The 18,832-nt window shown below is 30.8% G+C and overlaps 2 protein-coding genes across 2 annotated transcripts; both read right to left on the bottom strand.

Annotated features, from left to right (window-relative positions):
• Window positions 1-8: 8 nt before the first annotated feature.
• EIN_356990 (hypothetical protein) lies at window positions 9-6,959 on the bottom strand (the record flags this gene model as incomplete). The annotated part of the gene is made up of 2 exons (XM_004255639.1): window positions 9-3,353; window positions 3,404-6,959. Coding segments are annotated over 2 exons (6,901 nt in total), but the record flags the coding sequence as incomplete, so codon positions are not given.
• A 10,551-nt stretch (window positions 6,960-17,510) lies between these two features.
• EIN_356980 (hypothetical protein) lies at window positions 17,511-18,383 on the bottom strand (the record flags this gene model as incomplete). Its single annotated transcript, XM_004255638.1, has 1 exon — window positions 17,511-18,383. The coding sequence occupies one exon, from the start codon at window positions 18,381-18,383 to the stop codon at window positions 17,511-17,513; it is 873 nt and encodes a 290-aa protein (XP_004255686.1).
• Between the last annotated feature and the right edge of the window lie 449 nt (window positions 18,384-18,832).

Raw genomic sequence — 18,832 nt, 5'->3', positions numbered from 1 at the left:
AATCACACTGAACTGGACTTTCATATTGTGTTTTGATGTGTTTCCTATGCAGATCAAGTCTCTTGTCTCTTTATCAACTGGAATGAATTCATCAGTATCCAAGTCAAACTTCAATTTGGATTTATTAACCACAATAGTGTCTACTAATGTAAACATCTTGATGTTCGAGCGACTCATTTTATATGTGCACACTTTGAGCTTTTCTTTCTTCTGATTTTTCTTTAATATTACAATAAGAGTAATTATTATCAATAAAACTATTATTATCAACACTAGTAGAATTGACATTGGAATACCAATTGCCGCTCCTAGATTTGTAGTTGAAAAACAACTGTCACCACTTTCAGATGGTTTGTTAAATCCTTTGCATGTCACACATTTTGAATTCGTAGCTTCAATACAATTTGGTATTTCAGAGTAGTGTACACATTTGAAATCATATAAAACGTAATCTTTTGATACACAATTTGTACACACATTTTGTGAAATACAGGATGTGCACAATTTCTCACATTTTGTACAACGCGAATTTGATAAGTAATATCCATCGGCACAGACTTCACACCCATAATACCCAACTTTCAAACAGTTTGTATTTGTTGTGTTGAGTTGACACAAGCGACTTTCAGACTCAATGATGAAATAGCCATCTGCACACACAGAACATGAAGTGTTGCTTATACACGAACTACATGAAACGTCACACACTATACAGTCTTTAAAGATTTTATAATATCCATCTTTACATATAGCACATCCACCACCGGTTGGTAATGCGACACTGCATCTTGCAGCCAAATCACCAAGGGTCTGGCATCGATTTTTTGAATCGAGATAAAACTCACTTTCACATGAAGTACAATATGTCTGTGAGTAACACGAATTGCAATCGTTGGTGCATTTCACACACTCATTATTATTAAAGTAATATCCATCATAACACCGTTGACATCCTTTGTTGTTTCTAATTTGACATTTCAACTCAGTAACTCCTTTCAAATTGAGTGGATATTCAAAATTGGATATAACAGACACTGGAAGTTCGGATTCCGTTTCTGGTGGAACAACAGGAGTTTCATCTTCAAATGATTCCTTACACACACCACCTTTCAATTTAAATAAATCGTTACATTCTACACATTTACTAGTTGAAAAAGCAAGTCGTTTACAATTTGGATATACTGTTGGGGGTATTGGAAGACAGAAATCGAATTTGCCTTCAACGTTCAAAGAGTCAACCTGATAGAACCCACTTGAACACAACACACAACCAGACACACTCGACTTGTCACAGTTTTGTTCATTTTGAGAAACGCATTGATTTTCTTTGACCATCAAATAATCATTGGAACATCTCTTGCACTTGTTTCCTTCACAAAATAGGCAGTTTGGTGTTTGGCAGGCTGTGCATATTCCATTGCTGATTTGTGATGACACCGACTTACATTGAGAGCAGTAATCTTGTGTATATTGCAAACACATATCATCTGTTACACATTGCTCTGTCCCATCATCTTTGACTGTGTTTTGTGTGCATTTCAATGTGTATGTGTTATTTCCATTATTAATACAAATCGAAGCAAAATTTGGACACACTTCGCATACATTGTTATTATTTAGATATTGACCATCTAAACAACTGTACTGAACACCATTTCTATACAATTCATTTGATTCAATTTTGTTACATGTATTTTGTGATAAAGTAAAATTGTCTGTGCACACCAAACACGTTGAAATTGAATTCATTGTTTTCTGATATTTGCAATTTGAAGCAATTGACACACAATCGGAATTGATCGATATTTGGTCTGAACAATCACACGACGCCGGTGACAGATTCGATGGGCCGTTACAGTTTTGAGCACTTTTACACAGCCCATCTGACATAAAATAAACATCAGTGCATTGAACACATTTAGTGCTTTCAATTTGTACAGCACAAGTTGTATTTCTATTTACACACTGATTTGTTGTACTGTCGTAATATGAAGTTGAAGCACATTGGTCACAACTTTTACCATTTGAACTTAAAGTGTATGGGGGATAACAATTGTTGCACTTCGCATTGCCAACAGAAGCCGTTCCACAATTTTTACAATTCAGAATAGCATTGTAACACTTGTCACATGTAGTCTCTGTCTTTTTGTAAGTTCCAGCTTCACATGAAATACATTTTTGATTTGAGAGGTAATACGGGTCTTTGCAACTGAAACAATTCTTTTCTGTTGTATTACAATTGTTGCAATTGCTTGTTATTGTTGAGCACGCAACACAGTTTCCATTTGAGTCGGGGTAATACCCATTTGAACACTTTACACACCTTCTTGAATAATCAAAAGCACAAGTCACACAATGACTGTCAAATGTTGCACATGGCACACAACTTCTTCCTTTTGGTTCATTGAAAACGTAATTGTATGAACACGTGTTACAAATACCATTTGCTGTGTTACAATCTTCGTTACATGTTGAGTCACAGTCTTGGCATACTTTAGAAGAGTCATTTGGGTATTTTCCCATTTTGCAAACAGCACACTCTCTTTTATCAGAAACACAAGTCGCACAATAGAAGTCGAATGTTTGGCAACTTTCACACTTAAACGGATCCGATGTTGTTGGAACATACGATTCGTTACACCCAGTACAATGTCCATTTGTCGTGTCACACTTTCCTCCACATGTGGCATCACAATATTTACATTTGAAATCGCCAGCTGTTTGTGGGTAACAACCAGCAACACATTTTATACACTTTCGTTCAAATAATGGTGAACACGTCACACACCTCGAATCAAAAGCAGTGCAATCAACACAAACATTTGAAATTGGATTTGTGATGATTTTATTTTCGGTGCATTTTTCACAATTGCCATTTGACGTGTTACACGTATTTAGAGCACACGGTGCTTCACATGGTATGCATTTCCCGTCTGCGTTTGGATAATATCCCGTGTTGCATGTGGTACAAGTTCTCTCATAATTGGAGTTGCATGTGACACAGTTGCTATCAAAATCAGAGCATTTTTGGCACTTCAAATTGTTTATTTCAAACAAAACATAGTTGCTTTGACACCCTGTGCAATGACCGTCTGTTGGATCACACTTCCCTCCACACGTCGAGTCACATAAACCACATTTCATTTCTCCATTTGTTAACACAGGGTAATAATTGTCGTTACATTGAATGCAATTTCGTGTCTCATTCTGAGCACAGAATTTACAATTGGAATCAAAGGAATCACATCTTTCACAACCCATTGATGTTATACTTGTTACATAATTGGGCAAACAATTGGTGCATGCTCCCGTTTGTCCATTACATTGATTACATGCACCATTGCAGGTATGCACTTCTTGGTTGAAGTATCAACATAGTGTCTGTTTGTACACGTGTTACAACCTCTATTGAAAGACGAGTCGCAGATAAAGCAACTTGAATCAAATTCAGTACAAGCAACACAAATGCTTTTGTTTGTATCACCAAAGACCATGTTGTTCTGACATCCAGTGCAAAATCCAGTAGAGCTATCACACTGATTGTTGCACGTGTCGTCACACTTCTTACATTTGTTTTCAAACACAAAATAACCAGAAACACAAGTCACACATTTTCTTGTAAAGTCTGGCGAACAAGTTTGACAATTTGGATCAAAAGACACACAACTCTCGCATCGTAAATTGTTTGTGGTTGACAACACGTAATTGGTGGCACACCCAGTGCAATGACCATCTTTCCCATCACACTGATTTCCACAGGTTGAATCACAATTGACGCAATTAGCACCGTCTTTAGGGTATTTGCCGTTTCGACACGTAACACACTTTCTTGAGAAATCTGACGCACACTCGTCACAATATTGATCAAAAACACTGCAGTTATCACATTTGTATGATAATGGCGATGTGACAACGTAATTCGATAAACACAATGTACAAGTCCCATACATTGGATCACAGTTGTTGTTGCAAGTAGCATCACAACTCACACAAACCCCATCAACTGAAGGCTTGAAATGGTCATTGCACTCTTTGCAGTATCGCACAAATAATGTTGTGCATGTCTTGCAATTTTTATCAAAATCTGCACATGGAACACACGCCGTGTTATTGATAGTTGAAGGCACAAAGTTTGTTTGACACGCCGAACATTTTCCTGTTGCGGAACTACAAGTGGTGCACCCGTAGTCACATGGTACACACCGCCCTTGTTTTGGGTAATAATTATTCTCACAAATAATACAAATTCGTTCTTTGTCTGACGAACATGTATTGCAATACACGTCAAATGTTTTACAGGGAACACACACTTTCGATTTTGGATTCTCAAAAACATAATTTGAAACACAACTTGTGCACATTCCTGTTGTCACATCACAGTTGTTGTCACACGTCCAACTGCATTTTTTACATATTTTAGTTCTATCATCTGGATATTTAGTCGTTTTACATGTTAAACACCGCCGTTCTCCTGCTGCACAAGTGGTGCAATTTTCATCAAAAGTTGAACACGGCTCGCATTTGGAAGAATCTAATAATGTTGGTACATAATTTGATGCACAACCGGTGCAGTATCCAGTCACACCACTACAACTCCCTCCGCACGACGAATCACAAACAACACATTTTCCATTGACTGGATGATAATTGGTGCTGCACTCAATACATTTTCTTGTGAAATCAGTTGCACATGTTATGCATTTTGAATCAAAATCTGAACATTTTTGACATGTTTTAGAAGTTGGAGATGTCACAACGTAGTTTTGAATACATTTTGTACACAACCCATTTTTTGTATCACACGTGTTTGCTTTGCAAGTTGCATCGCATGAAATACACTGTCCTAATGAACCCGGATAATACCCCGCTGTACATGTCACACAAATTCGATTTCCACCATTTTGACACGTTACACATTTGTTATCAAATGTTTTACAAAACACACACACTCTTGATGGGGGGTCTTCAAACACATTTTCTGATGAACACAACGTGCAAATGCCAGTTGCTGAATTACACGTTGTGCATTTTGTCGCACATGAAACACACTTCCCACTGTCGTTTGGATAAAACCCTGTGTTGCAAATTAAACATCTGCGACTAAAATTAGCTGCACATATAGCACAATTTGAATCAAAATCCCTGCATTTTTGGCACACTCTCGAAGTTGCATTGATATAAACATAATTTGATGCACACGAAGTACAATATCCGGTATTCCCATCACATTTGGAGTCACACGACTCATCACATTTTGAGCACTTTTTGTTGTCAGAAATATAAAACGTGCTTTTACACTGTGAGCAACTTCGTGTTCCATCAGTTGCACAAGTTTGGCAGTTGTTATCAAAAGAAGAACATAATTCACATGCTAAAGATGGTTGGTTGAGTTGTGGGACATATCCACTCACACATGTTGTGCAATATCCAGTTGACGAATTACATCCATTTGCACAACTTGAGTGACACTGTTGGCACGTATATGGCGATGTATGAAGTGGATACAATCCAATTGAACATGTTTTGCATTGTCTGAGCGTTTGTGAACACAAAACACAATTGGGAAAGGCAGTTGAACAACTGTCACAAATTTTGTTGTCTGATGCGGGTTTTGTAAATCCACTTGCACACACAGAACACATCCCAGTTGTTCGAGAACACACACTACACGACAAATCACAATTAATACATTGTTTATCATCATTTGGGTACATTCCAGAGACACACTGATAACACTGCCTGTTCGGTTCAAGGCAAATTTCACAATTACTGTCATAATTATTGCACAATTCACACTTTGTGCTTGATGTGGATTTCAAAACATATCCAGAAGCACATGTAGTGCATATACCCATTCCCCAATTGCAATTGCCACACGTTGAATCACACACTGTGCAAACTTGACTGTTGTTATTATAGTAATGGTCAAAACATATATTACATTTATTTTTGCCACTTTGTCCACCAATACACTGTTTACATCCAGCACCACATGATATACATTGTGCGTTGTCATAATAATAACCACCGTCACAACTTGAACATTTAATTACATCATTTTCCGTCCAACAATACAAACAACCAGTAGGACACTTCTCGCATATTTTGACTAGTCCATCTTCTTTAATGTAATATCCATTGAGACACGAATAACACCATTTTACATATATTTGATTGCAACTTGTGCACCCCTCCATATATCCACATGGAACACAATTTTTATTATATGGAAAATATCCCGGGTTACATTGACTGCACCAATATTGATTTATATGATAAGTTGCACAATTTGTTGCTTTTGGATAACACTTTCCATCATAAAGTAAATAATTTAGTTTACACGAAGTACAAAACCCTGTGCTATTGTATAAAAGACAATTTGTCGAAATACATTGACTGTTTTTGTTCCATGATAAAAGTCCACTATCTCCACAAACTGGTAGACAGTTAGTGTTATTTTGAAGAAAACATTTTACAATAGAACCACCATCACATCTTAAAACTTGATAACCATCTTCACATCGGTAACAATCGTTTCCGTTGTAACTAACACACTCCAAACAATTTGGTTGTAACGTTGAGCCACATGTGATATCTTTTTTATTGTAACTTGTTTTGAATGAACTATATTGTCTCACCCAATTTGAATCTATTCCGAATGTAGAATTGTTCACATTGTCGAAAACCTGTTTTGTGTTTTGAAATATGACTTTGGTGTTGTTAAGGAAAAAATTAAGTACAATAACACTTTCATCAAATCTAATTTCTATTTCTTTTAATATTAAACACTTAATTGTGGCTTCATCATATTGAAAGTTGTTCAATAACACGACACCATCCTTATCAACAACTTTGTTATTGGTATTGTCGGTATCACAATCACATTGTATATAATTTCCTATTGTACACCAACGGGAAGTTGCAAGTGAAATTATTAACGACAGTATCAATATAAACATAAAGACTTGTTGTCATATTTGAGTTTAATATATTTAAATAGGGATAACAATTGTATTTTTAAATAATTTATAAAATAACAATATTTCAAGGAATCAATAATCAACAGAGTTAGTTTTCCAACTTTATTTAGATAAAAAAAGATAATTTAATTATATGTACACATATTGTATAAAATATTTGTTATTTCAAAAAATATACAATAAAAATTTAATAAATATGGCTTTTCAAAAAATTACATTTATTATGATACAAATAATGTTTTTTATTATATATTCTTTTTGTACTTCTTTTTTTAAGTGAAGATATAAAATAACAACTTATTTAAAAGAAAGAAGTACAAAAAGAATACTGTTTAAAAACTAACTGTGTATATTTTCCAACAATAAATGTAATCGTATCACATTTGTCTTTTTGTTTATTTCATCAAATTTAATAATTTCGTATTTCAGAAATTTAAAAGTAAAAATATACAATTAGATTATTATAAGGTTTATGTTTATTAATTAATTTGATAGATGTATTTATGAAAAAATCATATTATTTTTTTGAATTGTTAAAAAAAATAATTTAACATCGAAAAAATAATATTCAAACCAAAAACAAGTTATTTTTATTTGTCAATATTATTTGTTTGACATAATTAGAAACAAAAAAATGTAATTGGTATTGCGACCAATTATAAATAACATTATTGATGATTGTAATCAGTTTAAAAACCATTCAATTTGTCATCAGACATACTAAAAAAAACAAATACTAACTAACTAATTTTATAATGACTTTATTAATTGTTGAACCAGGGTCTATCATGGAACAGGGAAAAATTTGGAACTTGTCCCAAAAATGCATTTTAAAATGAAAAGGGGTATATTTTCTTTGTTTTTATAACAAAAATAAAGTAGTTTTAGTAAAATTCATAGTATTGTTTGTTTTTGCGATCTCCATAACCTTTTCTTTACAGATGGAAACTTTTTGCCGCGGTCATTTTTAATGTTAAAACGACAGTTAACAACAAAACTATAAAATATTAAAATGTATAGTATATAAATAAATGGTTTATTAATATAATATTTATACTATATAAAATAAAACCATAAATTATAATTGATAATATTATAAAATATTAGAAATTGTTTAATAAAGATGAAATAATAATTTAATTTATTAAAATAAAATTTGTTATTAACCATACTTTTCTTAAAATATAGTTAAATGAAATCAACAAGAACAGAGCTACTGTTCGATTACTTGTTGAATTTGATTTATTGTTGCTTTTTATCACTTTCAAACATCATATTGTGGTTAAATATACCAAATTAATATCGAATATATGTAATATCATGGACTACAACAAAACTTTGAATTACAATACTTGGTGTTGTTGGTAATTTTTTTGTATTAATAAACGTGCAATACTTTGATAGGACAAAAGAGTTATAATTCTCAGGTAAATAAATAAAAAAGTTTGTTATTATTGATGCATTAACAGAGTGTTTGAAACAAAACTCCACTATTATGCACATTTTATTGTTTAGTCATTTTGTTTTTTTTCCAAAGTTAATATTAAATCATATATTTACTATTTTTATAAGTAATTTATTTACTTAAAAACTGTCAGTCAGTTTGTTTGTTGGTGTGTTTTAATATAGATTACAATTTTATTATTTTAAATTAACAATCATGATAATAATTATTGATTTTATATAAAAAATGTTAAAGAATATTATATAAAAGTACTATAAAAACAAGTCAGTGGAAAAAAATCTGGCTCGTTTTAAATTATAATAAAATATAATATTTATTGGTATATGTTACAAACGTTTGAATTGTTTATACTAATAAACTCAGTTTTCTGTCATCGAAAACGGAGTTTCAGAGTTACAGAAAAGTTAATGAAATGGCTTGCAAAAACGGAGCTTCGAGAAAGTGGATTCTTCGCAATGACGTACAGCTGGTAAGATGGGACATATGTGGGGTTTGTTGAGCCACAGCGTGATTTCGTTGGTGTTGTTTTGTATTTGTATTACTACTACACACGAATGACGCAAACAACTGGATTAATTAAAGACAAAACAGTCAAACAACGAATTAGAAATTGGAGATTTTTTGTTGTATCGAGATTGGAACCATATTATTAAGCCAGACTATTCGATATGGGAGGAAAGCAGCGACGCATGGACTTCATTAAGTGTAATTGCAGTACTATGGATTCACACAAATTCAAGGCCACCACAGATTGTTGGCGGCTGCTATGATGAAAGAGAAGTATTTCAAAAATACTAAAAGAGCCGAATTACTGAGAAAAAGACGCAGGACCTATCAACTTCATATTAAAATTGTTCTGGAATGAAGAGAAAGGACACTTTGTCCAAGTCATTTGGCAGGACAACAAAAGCAAAAAGTGATCATCGACACAGCGACTGCAACTATGACATTCAGTGACATTGTAACCGATCAAATAAAGATAAAAAACACTTTGATAACATCAGAAAGTTCAACACCAAACATGAATACGGCATTGCTAAACATCCACAAGACTCATACTTCTATTCCTCAAAGTGGAATAATGAAAGAAAAGAAGCTTGTGAAGCAAGCCTACTATGGGGAATTGTCACAATATTTATGAGTTGGGCTGATTGCTATACAACGAATCGACAATCATGCAGGCTAGTTAAAAACAGATTGAACTGGATGATTAAACATATAATAAACGATTATATGCCATGTGGTAAAGCTGTAGACTAAATCACCGGCGACCCAATTATGTCGTCAATGCCTGATGCATACAAACATTAAAGCTATTTTTGTCCACAATGTTCGAGACTATATAACTTTAAAAGACTGACTCTATAAACAATAAAATATTATATTATTAAGTTTTTAAAAATCAACATATCATTTATTAATAGTATTTATATTATTTTTTATAATAAGTTGATAAAATAAATTAACATATTATTGCTATAGTTTATTTTGTTGAAACCTAACTGTTTCAACTATGGAACTTTTTACTTCACAATTTTATTATTACGCCCAAATGTTTGTTCTATTATCTATTATCATAACATTTCAATGTATTTTATAATTCCGTTGCAATAATTGTTTTAATTATAATTGTTAATAGACCAATTGGTGGTTATTATGATATATCAATTTGATATTTATCTTGATACAAACACCATGTTTTTACTGTGTTACATATTCATCAGATCAAATAAGTTATAATTAACAATTAGATAAATACTTGTTACTCTTATGACTCATGAACATCTTATACAGTCCCTGAATCATTTGCTTTGTCTTTGACTATTAAATTGTCTATTTGATAATTTTTATCGTCTTTGAGTAGCTTGTCCTGTTTAGAGTATTATCTTATGTGTTTGATTATTTCATTTCTTCTTCGAGTGTGTTGTCATGTCTTTGAACATCGCCTTATGTCTTTGAGCATTACACTCTTTATGATTACATTGTATTATCGTTATGAATTGATCGAGTCAAGTGTTATGGATATTGTATAACAAATAATAATTTTATAATAACCATAATTGTACTTAATTATGGTTATTGTTACTAGTTTATATAATAAGATAATAATAATAATAAAATAAGTTATTATTTGAATAAAAGTTTATACAGTATGTGAGAATAGTATGTGAGAATGAGAAAACCCTGTGGATTCAACAAAAGTTACAATTGTGTAACTTTTATGTAATAAAATTATTATTTTTTTATTTCAAAAAATTCAAAAAGATCAAATAAAAAAATCACTTATTTACAGTTCATTTTCTCTTTCAATTTGTTTGGAAACCTACAAAGCAGCTTTCAGAGTGTGAACAGCCAGCCAGCACTTACCAACTAACTGACTCAGACCTCACGCTAAAGAATCCCAGGAATACTGGACAAATCAGCCATAGCAGCTAGACGATTCAAAGCAGGCAACTTTGAATTCAAGAGTCTTTATGAGCAAGTTCTACAAGTTAATATCTCAATAACGAAAGAAAGTTTAACAAACGAATATTTTCTATTGGAAGGACTTATGATAGTTCAGACATATGTTGATTCAAACAGTGACCATTCTGACCTGTGATAGGAAACAGTAATGTGAACTGGGCGATACAACTGATTAAAAAGATAAAAATCAATCGATTAAATTCTCAACCCCATTTTTAGTTATTTTTGAGATTTTTTTGGTCGTCTTTTTCTTCACAACTTTACATACAACATCCCGTTCTTTTCTTTTTAACGGCTTGCAAACAGACTGACACGAATAACCCTCAAAACACATTGAAAGCTTTCGAACTGCAGATATTTTCAAGCTTTTGGTTTTGACGCATTCAATTGAGTATAACTGTGGTATACTTAACAGTTTCGGTATTTCTGCTGTTACTCTGCGTGACACTCCAATATCCACATACGCAACCCTCATACCACTATCAACAATTCTGAAATCAATACCAACTTGCCTAAAAGCCTGCGTGCACACATCCGGAGTGGTTGTTTGGAAATAAGACTTCAGAATTGAGTTGAGGTATTTGGCAAACTTTTTTTCTAAGTCCTCTCCATCACCGAATTCAACAATTTTAGTTTCATTTGGTATTTCGTTGCGATCTTCTGATTGGTTGTCATCCACCATCCTTTCGTTGACAGTCGTACCAGCCTTCTTTTTAAATGGTGATATCGCTTCTTGTGGATTTGCCAGCACTTCCTGAAACATTTCCTTAAACTGTTGAGGTATTATTGGTTCTTCAATGGGATCTTGGCTTCCAATCACATCATCTGACTCTTCTTTTTCTTCAACGTCTTCACTTTCTGTCGTTGTTGTTTCTTCCTCGCCAACTCTATCTTTAATTTTTATGACATCTCTGAACTTAGCATACAACGAATTCAGTCTTCTTTTTTGGGCTGCAAACACCCCAACATCTAATGGTTGTGTTAAATGTGAGGTGTGAGGCACCAAACATACGATTTCACAGTTCACATTGATGATTTTCTCATTGACTTGGACATTCGACTTGAGCAACAACCTCACATCTTCGATTGAGTGGCACGTGCACTGATCAAATATCAGAACGGCCTTATCAATATAACCAGTCTTAATTCTCATGTCGACAATATAAGGTACTACAACGTCGTTGATGTATTGTATAAATAAGTCACTGTTGATAAAACCATTTTTGCTATAACTGACGATGTTTCCCGTTTCCATCCAACCCAATTTCAAGAATTCAACTGCAACTCTTTTGTATTTTGTTACAATCATACAAGGAAGAGGTTGTGAGGGGGTAATAGTGCAAACGACAGTGGATCGAGCAATGTCACGTTCGACTCCATATTTCATTTTACTGTCTGTGGAAAAACCAGCAGTGAATACTCCCTTCACCATTTGCCTGTCTGGCCATGGCTGATACCCTGACTCATCCAAATTCAAAATAAATGGTGATGGGATGCCATTTAAAAAAAGTGGCAGTGCAATGTAATACTTCAACACGGCATCTTCGTCGTAGGTCAATCGAGATTGGTCTTCAGCAAACACAGTAACAATCGAAAAGTTCCAATTTTTATGTATTTTATCATAAATAATGTGGTTTGACACATCAATGTTGAAGGTTTTTATTATAAATAACCTCAAATAAGTTATGCTGATAGCTTTGCATTTTCCTGGAAACTTTTCATTATCAAGAATCAAATTCTTGACAATTTCCCATTGTGTTTCAGTTAAAAGTGACGGTCTTCCGTTATCTTTTTTTCCAAACAATGCCGTCTCCATACCTCTTCGTTTGTTGATATTAAACTGACTTGAAGTTAAAGCAAAGACTCTACATAGTTTACTCTCGGTCACCTTTTCCGTATTAATTCCATTGAAAATTTCTCTCTCAATATTTATCAAATACACCTGAACATTCAGGGGCAATTCACAAAAGTTGCAATGTTTGCTGAATGTTCTTTGGGCTATTTCTTTCACTGGACCAGGACAATACTTTAAATTCTTTTCAAGTGTTGTATGGTCTAAGCCACTAAAAGCAACATTCCTGGAGCTCATAATTATATTATTTAGATTGTTTTTTTTAAAGAAAAACATTTTTATTTAAAAAAAGAAAAACATTTTTATTTAAAAAAAGAAAAACAAATATGTAATTTTTGTTGAATCCACAGGGTTTTCTCATTCTCACATACTTTTCTCACATACTGTATTAAGGTTTTATTAATATAAATCATGTACTAATTAATAATTAATGTATTAATTAATTATTAATACATTATTTCGATTTGTATAGTTTTAAACAATAGTATTGATATTATATGTTATATAGTATATTTAATAATTAACAAACATTTTTGAGTTTTTGAGTTCGTATTATTATTATTATTATTTAATATAGTTTTAAAATATAAATATTTAGTTAGTAACGTTAAATATAAATATGATTAAAAATCTTTCTTTATTATTATTAGTTTTTTTATAGCACTTTCATTATTAGTTATTAGCTTTTTAGATTTATTTTAAGTTGAATAGGTTTATTTTATTACATATTATTAATAAAAATACAATTATTTAATAGATTGTTATTTGTGTTATTAAAATGTTATTTGTAACTATCGGGTTGATGTGTAAAACAGTGCTTCATTTGTCACAATATTTGTGTTAATTATGGCAATCACAGCGGTTATAAAATATAAACCGATATTTAAGAATTGAATTAGCTTGTTTTCCCATTACTTGGCCAAGTATTGATTCAAATAACTATCTGTTTCTAAATTTTTTCATTTACAAAAGTCGGCTTTAAGCTCGCCGCTAGATCTAAAAGAACTAAGTGTACATAAATTCAATACCACTTTAATGACGTGGCTAATAACAGAAAAAAACACTTTTGTCACGTGATAGACCCTGATTGAACCGTGACTTGTTTCTGTAAAGATAATGCAAAAAAGTGAACTTATGTTCGTCCCAACTTCAACAAAAAATTCAATTTTTTACTATAATTTATAATTTTTTCTATAAAAATTTATAATAACTGTCTTTCCAGGGTGTTTAGTTTTTTTGAAAAAATTAAAGAAAAAAAATCACATTTAAGGGATTCATGAGGATTGTTAATTTTTCTGAGGATGGTAAATATCTTAAACATAATTTCTTTCAATTTGGATTTTTTTGCCTAAGATCAAAAAGGTATATTTTGAAACACGTGATTTTATTTAAAAATGCTATTTATGGATTTTTTGAAAGATGATTCTTTCAGTTGATTTTTACAAAAAATAATCTATTTCTATTTTTTGATTTACCACTTGACTAACCTTGGTTTAAATGAAAACATTTGACAGACATATAAATTATCGAAAAAGTCGATTTTTTAATCAAAATCACAAAACAAATTAATCAACAATTTTTAATCTTTTTCACAAAAAATACAATTTATTATAAATCAATTCATGATATTTCAAACAATAAAAATTGATAGCAAATAACGTATTAATAACGTATACTTTATGCGATGACAATTTATGTATTTGCGCAAATTCAAAACGCGAGGTTTTGAAGATCGATAAAACAACAATTGATAAATGAACAAATTTTTAAAATAAAATCATTTTTGTTTTAAACGGTTTTATTTATTTTTCAAAACATATATACACAAGAAATATATGTTTATATTATTATTTTATACAATATTAATTTCAACAAATGTATCTTCAATTAAATAATCAATTTTAAATATTATTTGGCGTTTTTGTTGTGTTTTGACGATTTTTGATATAATCAATTAACAAAACTCACTTTATAAAAATTCTTTGATAATTTTATTTATAGACTTTTAAATCAATAGTGGCAGTGCTATAAATATCTCTGAGGATGGTAAGTCGTGTAACAAACAGACATTATCAACACGGACTTAAACATCTAAAAAGTGAAATGACGTGTTCCCATATTCAAAAATAGTAACTTACTCAATATATATTTCAGACAGACGTAAAAGTGTAAACTTTCTATTTCTGTCATCCTCAGAAAATAATTGCCATCCTCAGAACTGTAAATCTGTTTAAAACACAAGTTAATATCAAAATGAAACAATCATATTAAAATATACACAATATGATTAACTTTGTTATTACAATAAATTTGAATAAATGCATAAATTACAAAATTATAAATAAATTTGTTATTTTAAAATTACATTTTTAAAAAATCGGTGTTTTCGACTTTTTCAATTTTCATTTTGATAAAAAAACAATTATCAATTTAAACGTAAATGTCAATTATTATGTTATAAAGACGGATTCAGAAATAATTTCAATAAGTATATAATCATAATATGAACAAGTTTAATTCACGTTTTGTTATTTCCCGTCTCAAGTTCGCGAGATATAATTATTGTTTTTGTTTACTGATTATTGTGGCGATTTTTTGATTGTTTTTAATCTTTTGGCATTTATGACAAATTATTACCATTATTTAAAAATTGAACTTTGACTCGAAATATTAAGTGTAAATTATAACTTGAGTTATGAGAGTGGGCCTTATGGGGAACTGAACCTTATGGATTTGATTTTTGTATCCTCAGAAAAATATTTTTTAATAAGGATAGCTTTGATCCCGAGGATACACCTTATCCTCAAGAAACCCTTTACATTACAATTGACAAAGATTTTTCTTTTTTACTAATTTTGATCTTTCCCATCCTAGAAGGATTAAAACAGATTTTTTGAGAAACTATAACGCTTTCTACTATACTTGAAATGTTAAAAAAACGATAATATTTATTTAATTTCTTTTGGATGTTTTTATGATTGCATTTTTATTAAAAACCAACAATACCTGCAAGTGGGTTTGTTTTATACTTGCATCTTACACATTTTGAATTTGTAGCTTCAATACAATTTGGTATTTCAGAATAATGTACACACTTAGAATTGTATAAAACGTAGTCTTTTGATACGCAATTTGTACATACATTTTGAGAAAGACACAAAGTGCAAGTTTCATCACATATTGTACAACGCGAATTTGATAAATAATATCCATTTTTAAAAGGTTGAAATTTCAATAAGTAATATTTATGGATATTATTTATCCAAAAAAAAGTTGTCAATGTTGATGGATCCCAAAATAAAAATAATCACCTTTTCGACTGTTCGATCTAACAAATATATCAGAATATGCTTTGTGTCTTAGTATAGAAAAGTCGATGTCAGTTTGACTTGAGCTCGGCTTAGGATGTACATAGTAGGAAACATTGAAACTTCGGTGCATTACAGGGTTTGGGGAATGTTGTTTAATTATTTGAATAAGAATAATTGCATATTAAAAAATAAAACACTTATCCAATATACACCAAATTGTGTAAGTTTGGAAAATGTATTTAACTACCATTTCAAATAACGATTTGATATTTGTAAACGATGAAATAACACCTCTTTTATTAAAATTGGAAAAGGAAAATCTTACACACAATAAAAAAATTTTATTTTTTCTCAAAAGGAACGAATTAAAGAAAAAAAACTAAAAAAAACGTTTTAACCATAAAGCAAAAACTACTGTTAAAATACCACAAATTCCACGTAAAGCACAAATGCCAAAAAGATATTTTGTTTTACAATAAATAATTAAACCAAAGTTTTAATATCGAGTCAATTACTACCGATAATGTCTAAAGAGAAAATTTGGATTTAAAGAAATTGCCTTTATGATCAAAAAACACAACAGAGACACCCTTTGTAAGAAAAGGTTGTAGAGATATTAATTGTAAAAGATTATGAGGAATAGAACTTAATTATTTTAATTGTTTATATATTTCTTTTGTACTTAAATCGTTTCAGGGGGTTGCTGTTTTTTCTATTTTTGATTGCATCAGTATTTTTGGGATGAAAAATTATTTTTATTTTTAATCATTTTTAGGTTAGAAAGAAATTTTATATTTTAAATTATTTTGTGTGGTTTGAAATATAAATTCTCAAAACTCCATTTATAAAAAAAATTTCAACAAAAATAGAAAAAACAACTACCCCCTGAAACGATTTAAGTATAAAACGAATAATAAGTTGTATCGAAAATAAAAAATAATATACAAAAACGAAGTAATCAAACCATAATTAATAACTAAAAAAACACCATTATTCTTTTAATAAGGCAAGTGAAGAAAAGCTAAAAAACAGAACAAGCATGAAAATGAATGTGATAAAATCTTAAAAGCATTTTCAAACAAAAGCAAAAATTAATTTAACAAAGTGATGGAACAAATTGAACAAATTAACATAAAACAGTTGGATATCAAAAATAGGAAAAGGGGGTTTGAAAGAAATTAAAGATATCACTCAAAATCCAAACGCAAAAAAAGAACTTGCTTATAATAATTTAAAATAAAGATCGAGAAAAACGTGTATATTGTTATGGTATTGCAAAAATTTAACTAGTACGACTTAATAAATAATTTATATATAAATAAAAAAAAATAAAAACACCAACGTTTTAAAAAACTTGTTTATTATTACAATTAAATTGATTAATAACATAAAACAGTTTCAAAAATGAAAAATACGACAAATAACAATTCAAATTATTAAAAACATTTCAAAACAACAATCTTTTCACAAACCACTTTTTCTGAGTTTGATTTTCCAGTAAATGGGTTTGTGTAAGTCTGTGGAATTTCATAATAGCTTTTGGCGCACACATTAAAGTTTACATTCCCGTTTGTACCAACCCAAAAAGCAGAGAAGCAAGAGAGGAGCATCCCGTGGGTATCTTGGTGGATAACAAAAGTCTTCTTTTCTTCATTCATTTTCGTTTCTTTTTTTTGGATAAATATTGGATCTTCCCACGAAAATGGCCTTCCAAACAACATGAAGTTGTCTGACGTCGCGTTGAGTACATTTTGGTTGTTCTGTGGACACACCAAACTTTTTTGGTAGAATCCAAAAACATCACCCATCTTTGATACAAAGACAAATAACAACTTCTCCTTGCCAATTATTTGTGCTTTCAATTCTCGTTGGTCCATTCCATTTAGTCTTGAGTCAAAAATGACATCTGAATCAGAGTTACCAGTTTCTCTGATAACTTCTGTGACAAAGTCTTTTTCTCTGTTGAAAACTGCTGTTTCAAAATCTTCTAAATCTTCCACAAACCTGCAGACATTTTCTTGTTTCTTGTGTAAATGTGGTGTTGTTCCTTTTGAAAATGGTTTTAAAAAGTTTGCTTTTTTGGCTCTTTTAACAAGAAAGTGGTCGGACTTTGTTCTTTTGTGGATTTTGCTTTTTATTTCAAGTGATGGGGTTAGTTGTACATCTGGTTCAATTTTGGCGTCTGGAGTCATCGTGTCAACAACACAAAACATTTGTTGTGGTGACAAAACGTGGTCTTTAACATGTCTTCTGTGCATTTTGGGTATTGGTGTTGAACGAGTTGAAGATGTTGTTGAAGCGTTTCCCATTGTGTGTTTGGATTTTAAGTAAATTATGTGCTTATTAAATCATTGAAAAATGAAGCAAAAATGGGTTTTTAAAATAATTTAAAAACACCTTTATGAAGAAGAAGTAGTTTTAAAACCAAAAACACTAAAAGATTTAAATAATTGGGTTATCTAGACGATTATTGATAATACAGGACGAATTATTCCATTATTATTTGATATTTTGATCTTTGGAAGTTTTGTTTTTTATGTTTACTTTTTTATTTAATTGGGTAACTTTTTTCGTTATTTCATTATTCATTGCTATTTTAAGAAATTATACCGAAAAGAAACCAGTGGTTTAAACTTATTATAGTGTCAATAATGTTCGAACGAATCAATATCAAATCCATAATATTTATAAAATTTTTGATAAAAAAAATACAAAAAATCCGAACTATTCATATACTAATGTATTGTTTTGGAGTTTT

This window comes from Entamoeba invadens (genome assembly GCF_000330505.1).
Source record: "Entamoeba invadens IP1 unplaced genomic scaffold scaff_1105074724911, whole genome shotgun sequence".
In the NCBI taxonomy this organism is placed as follows: domain Eukaryota; phylum Evosea; order Mastigamoebida; family Endamoebidae; genus Entamoeba; species Entamoeba invadens.
The sequence above is the reverse complement of the archived record's forward strand: the minus strand, read 5'-3'. Positions and strand labels throughout refer to the sequence as shown.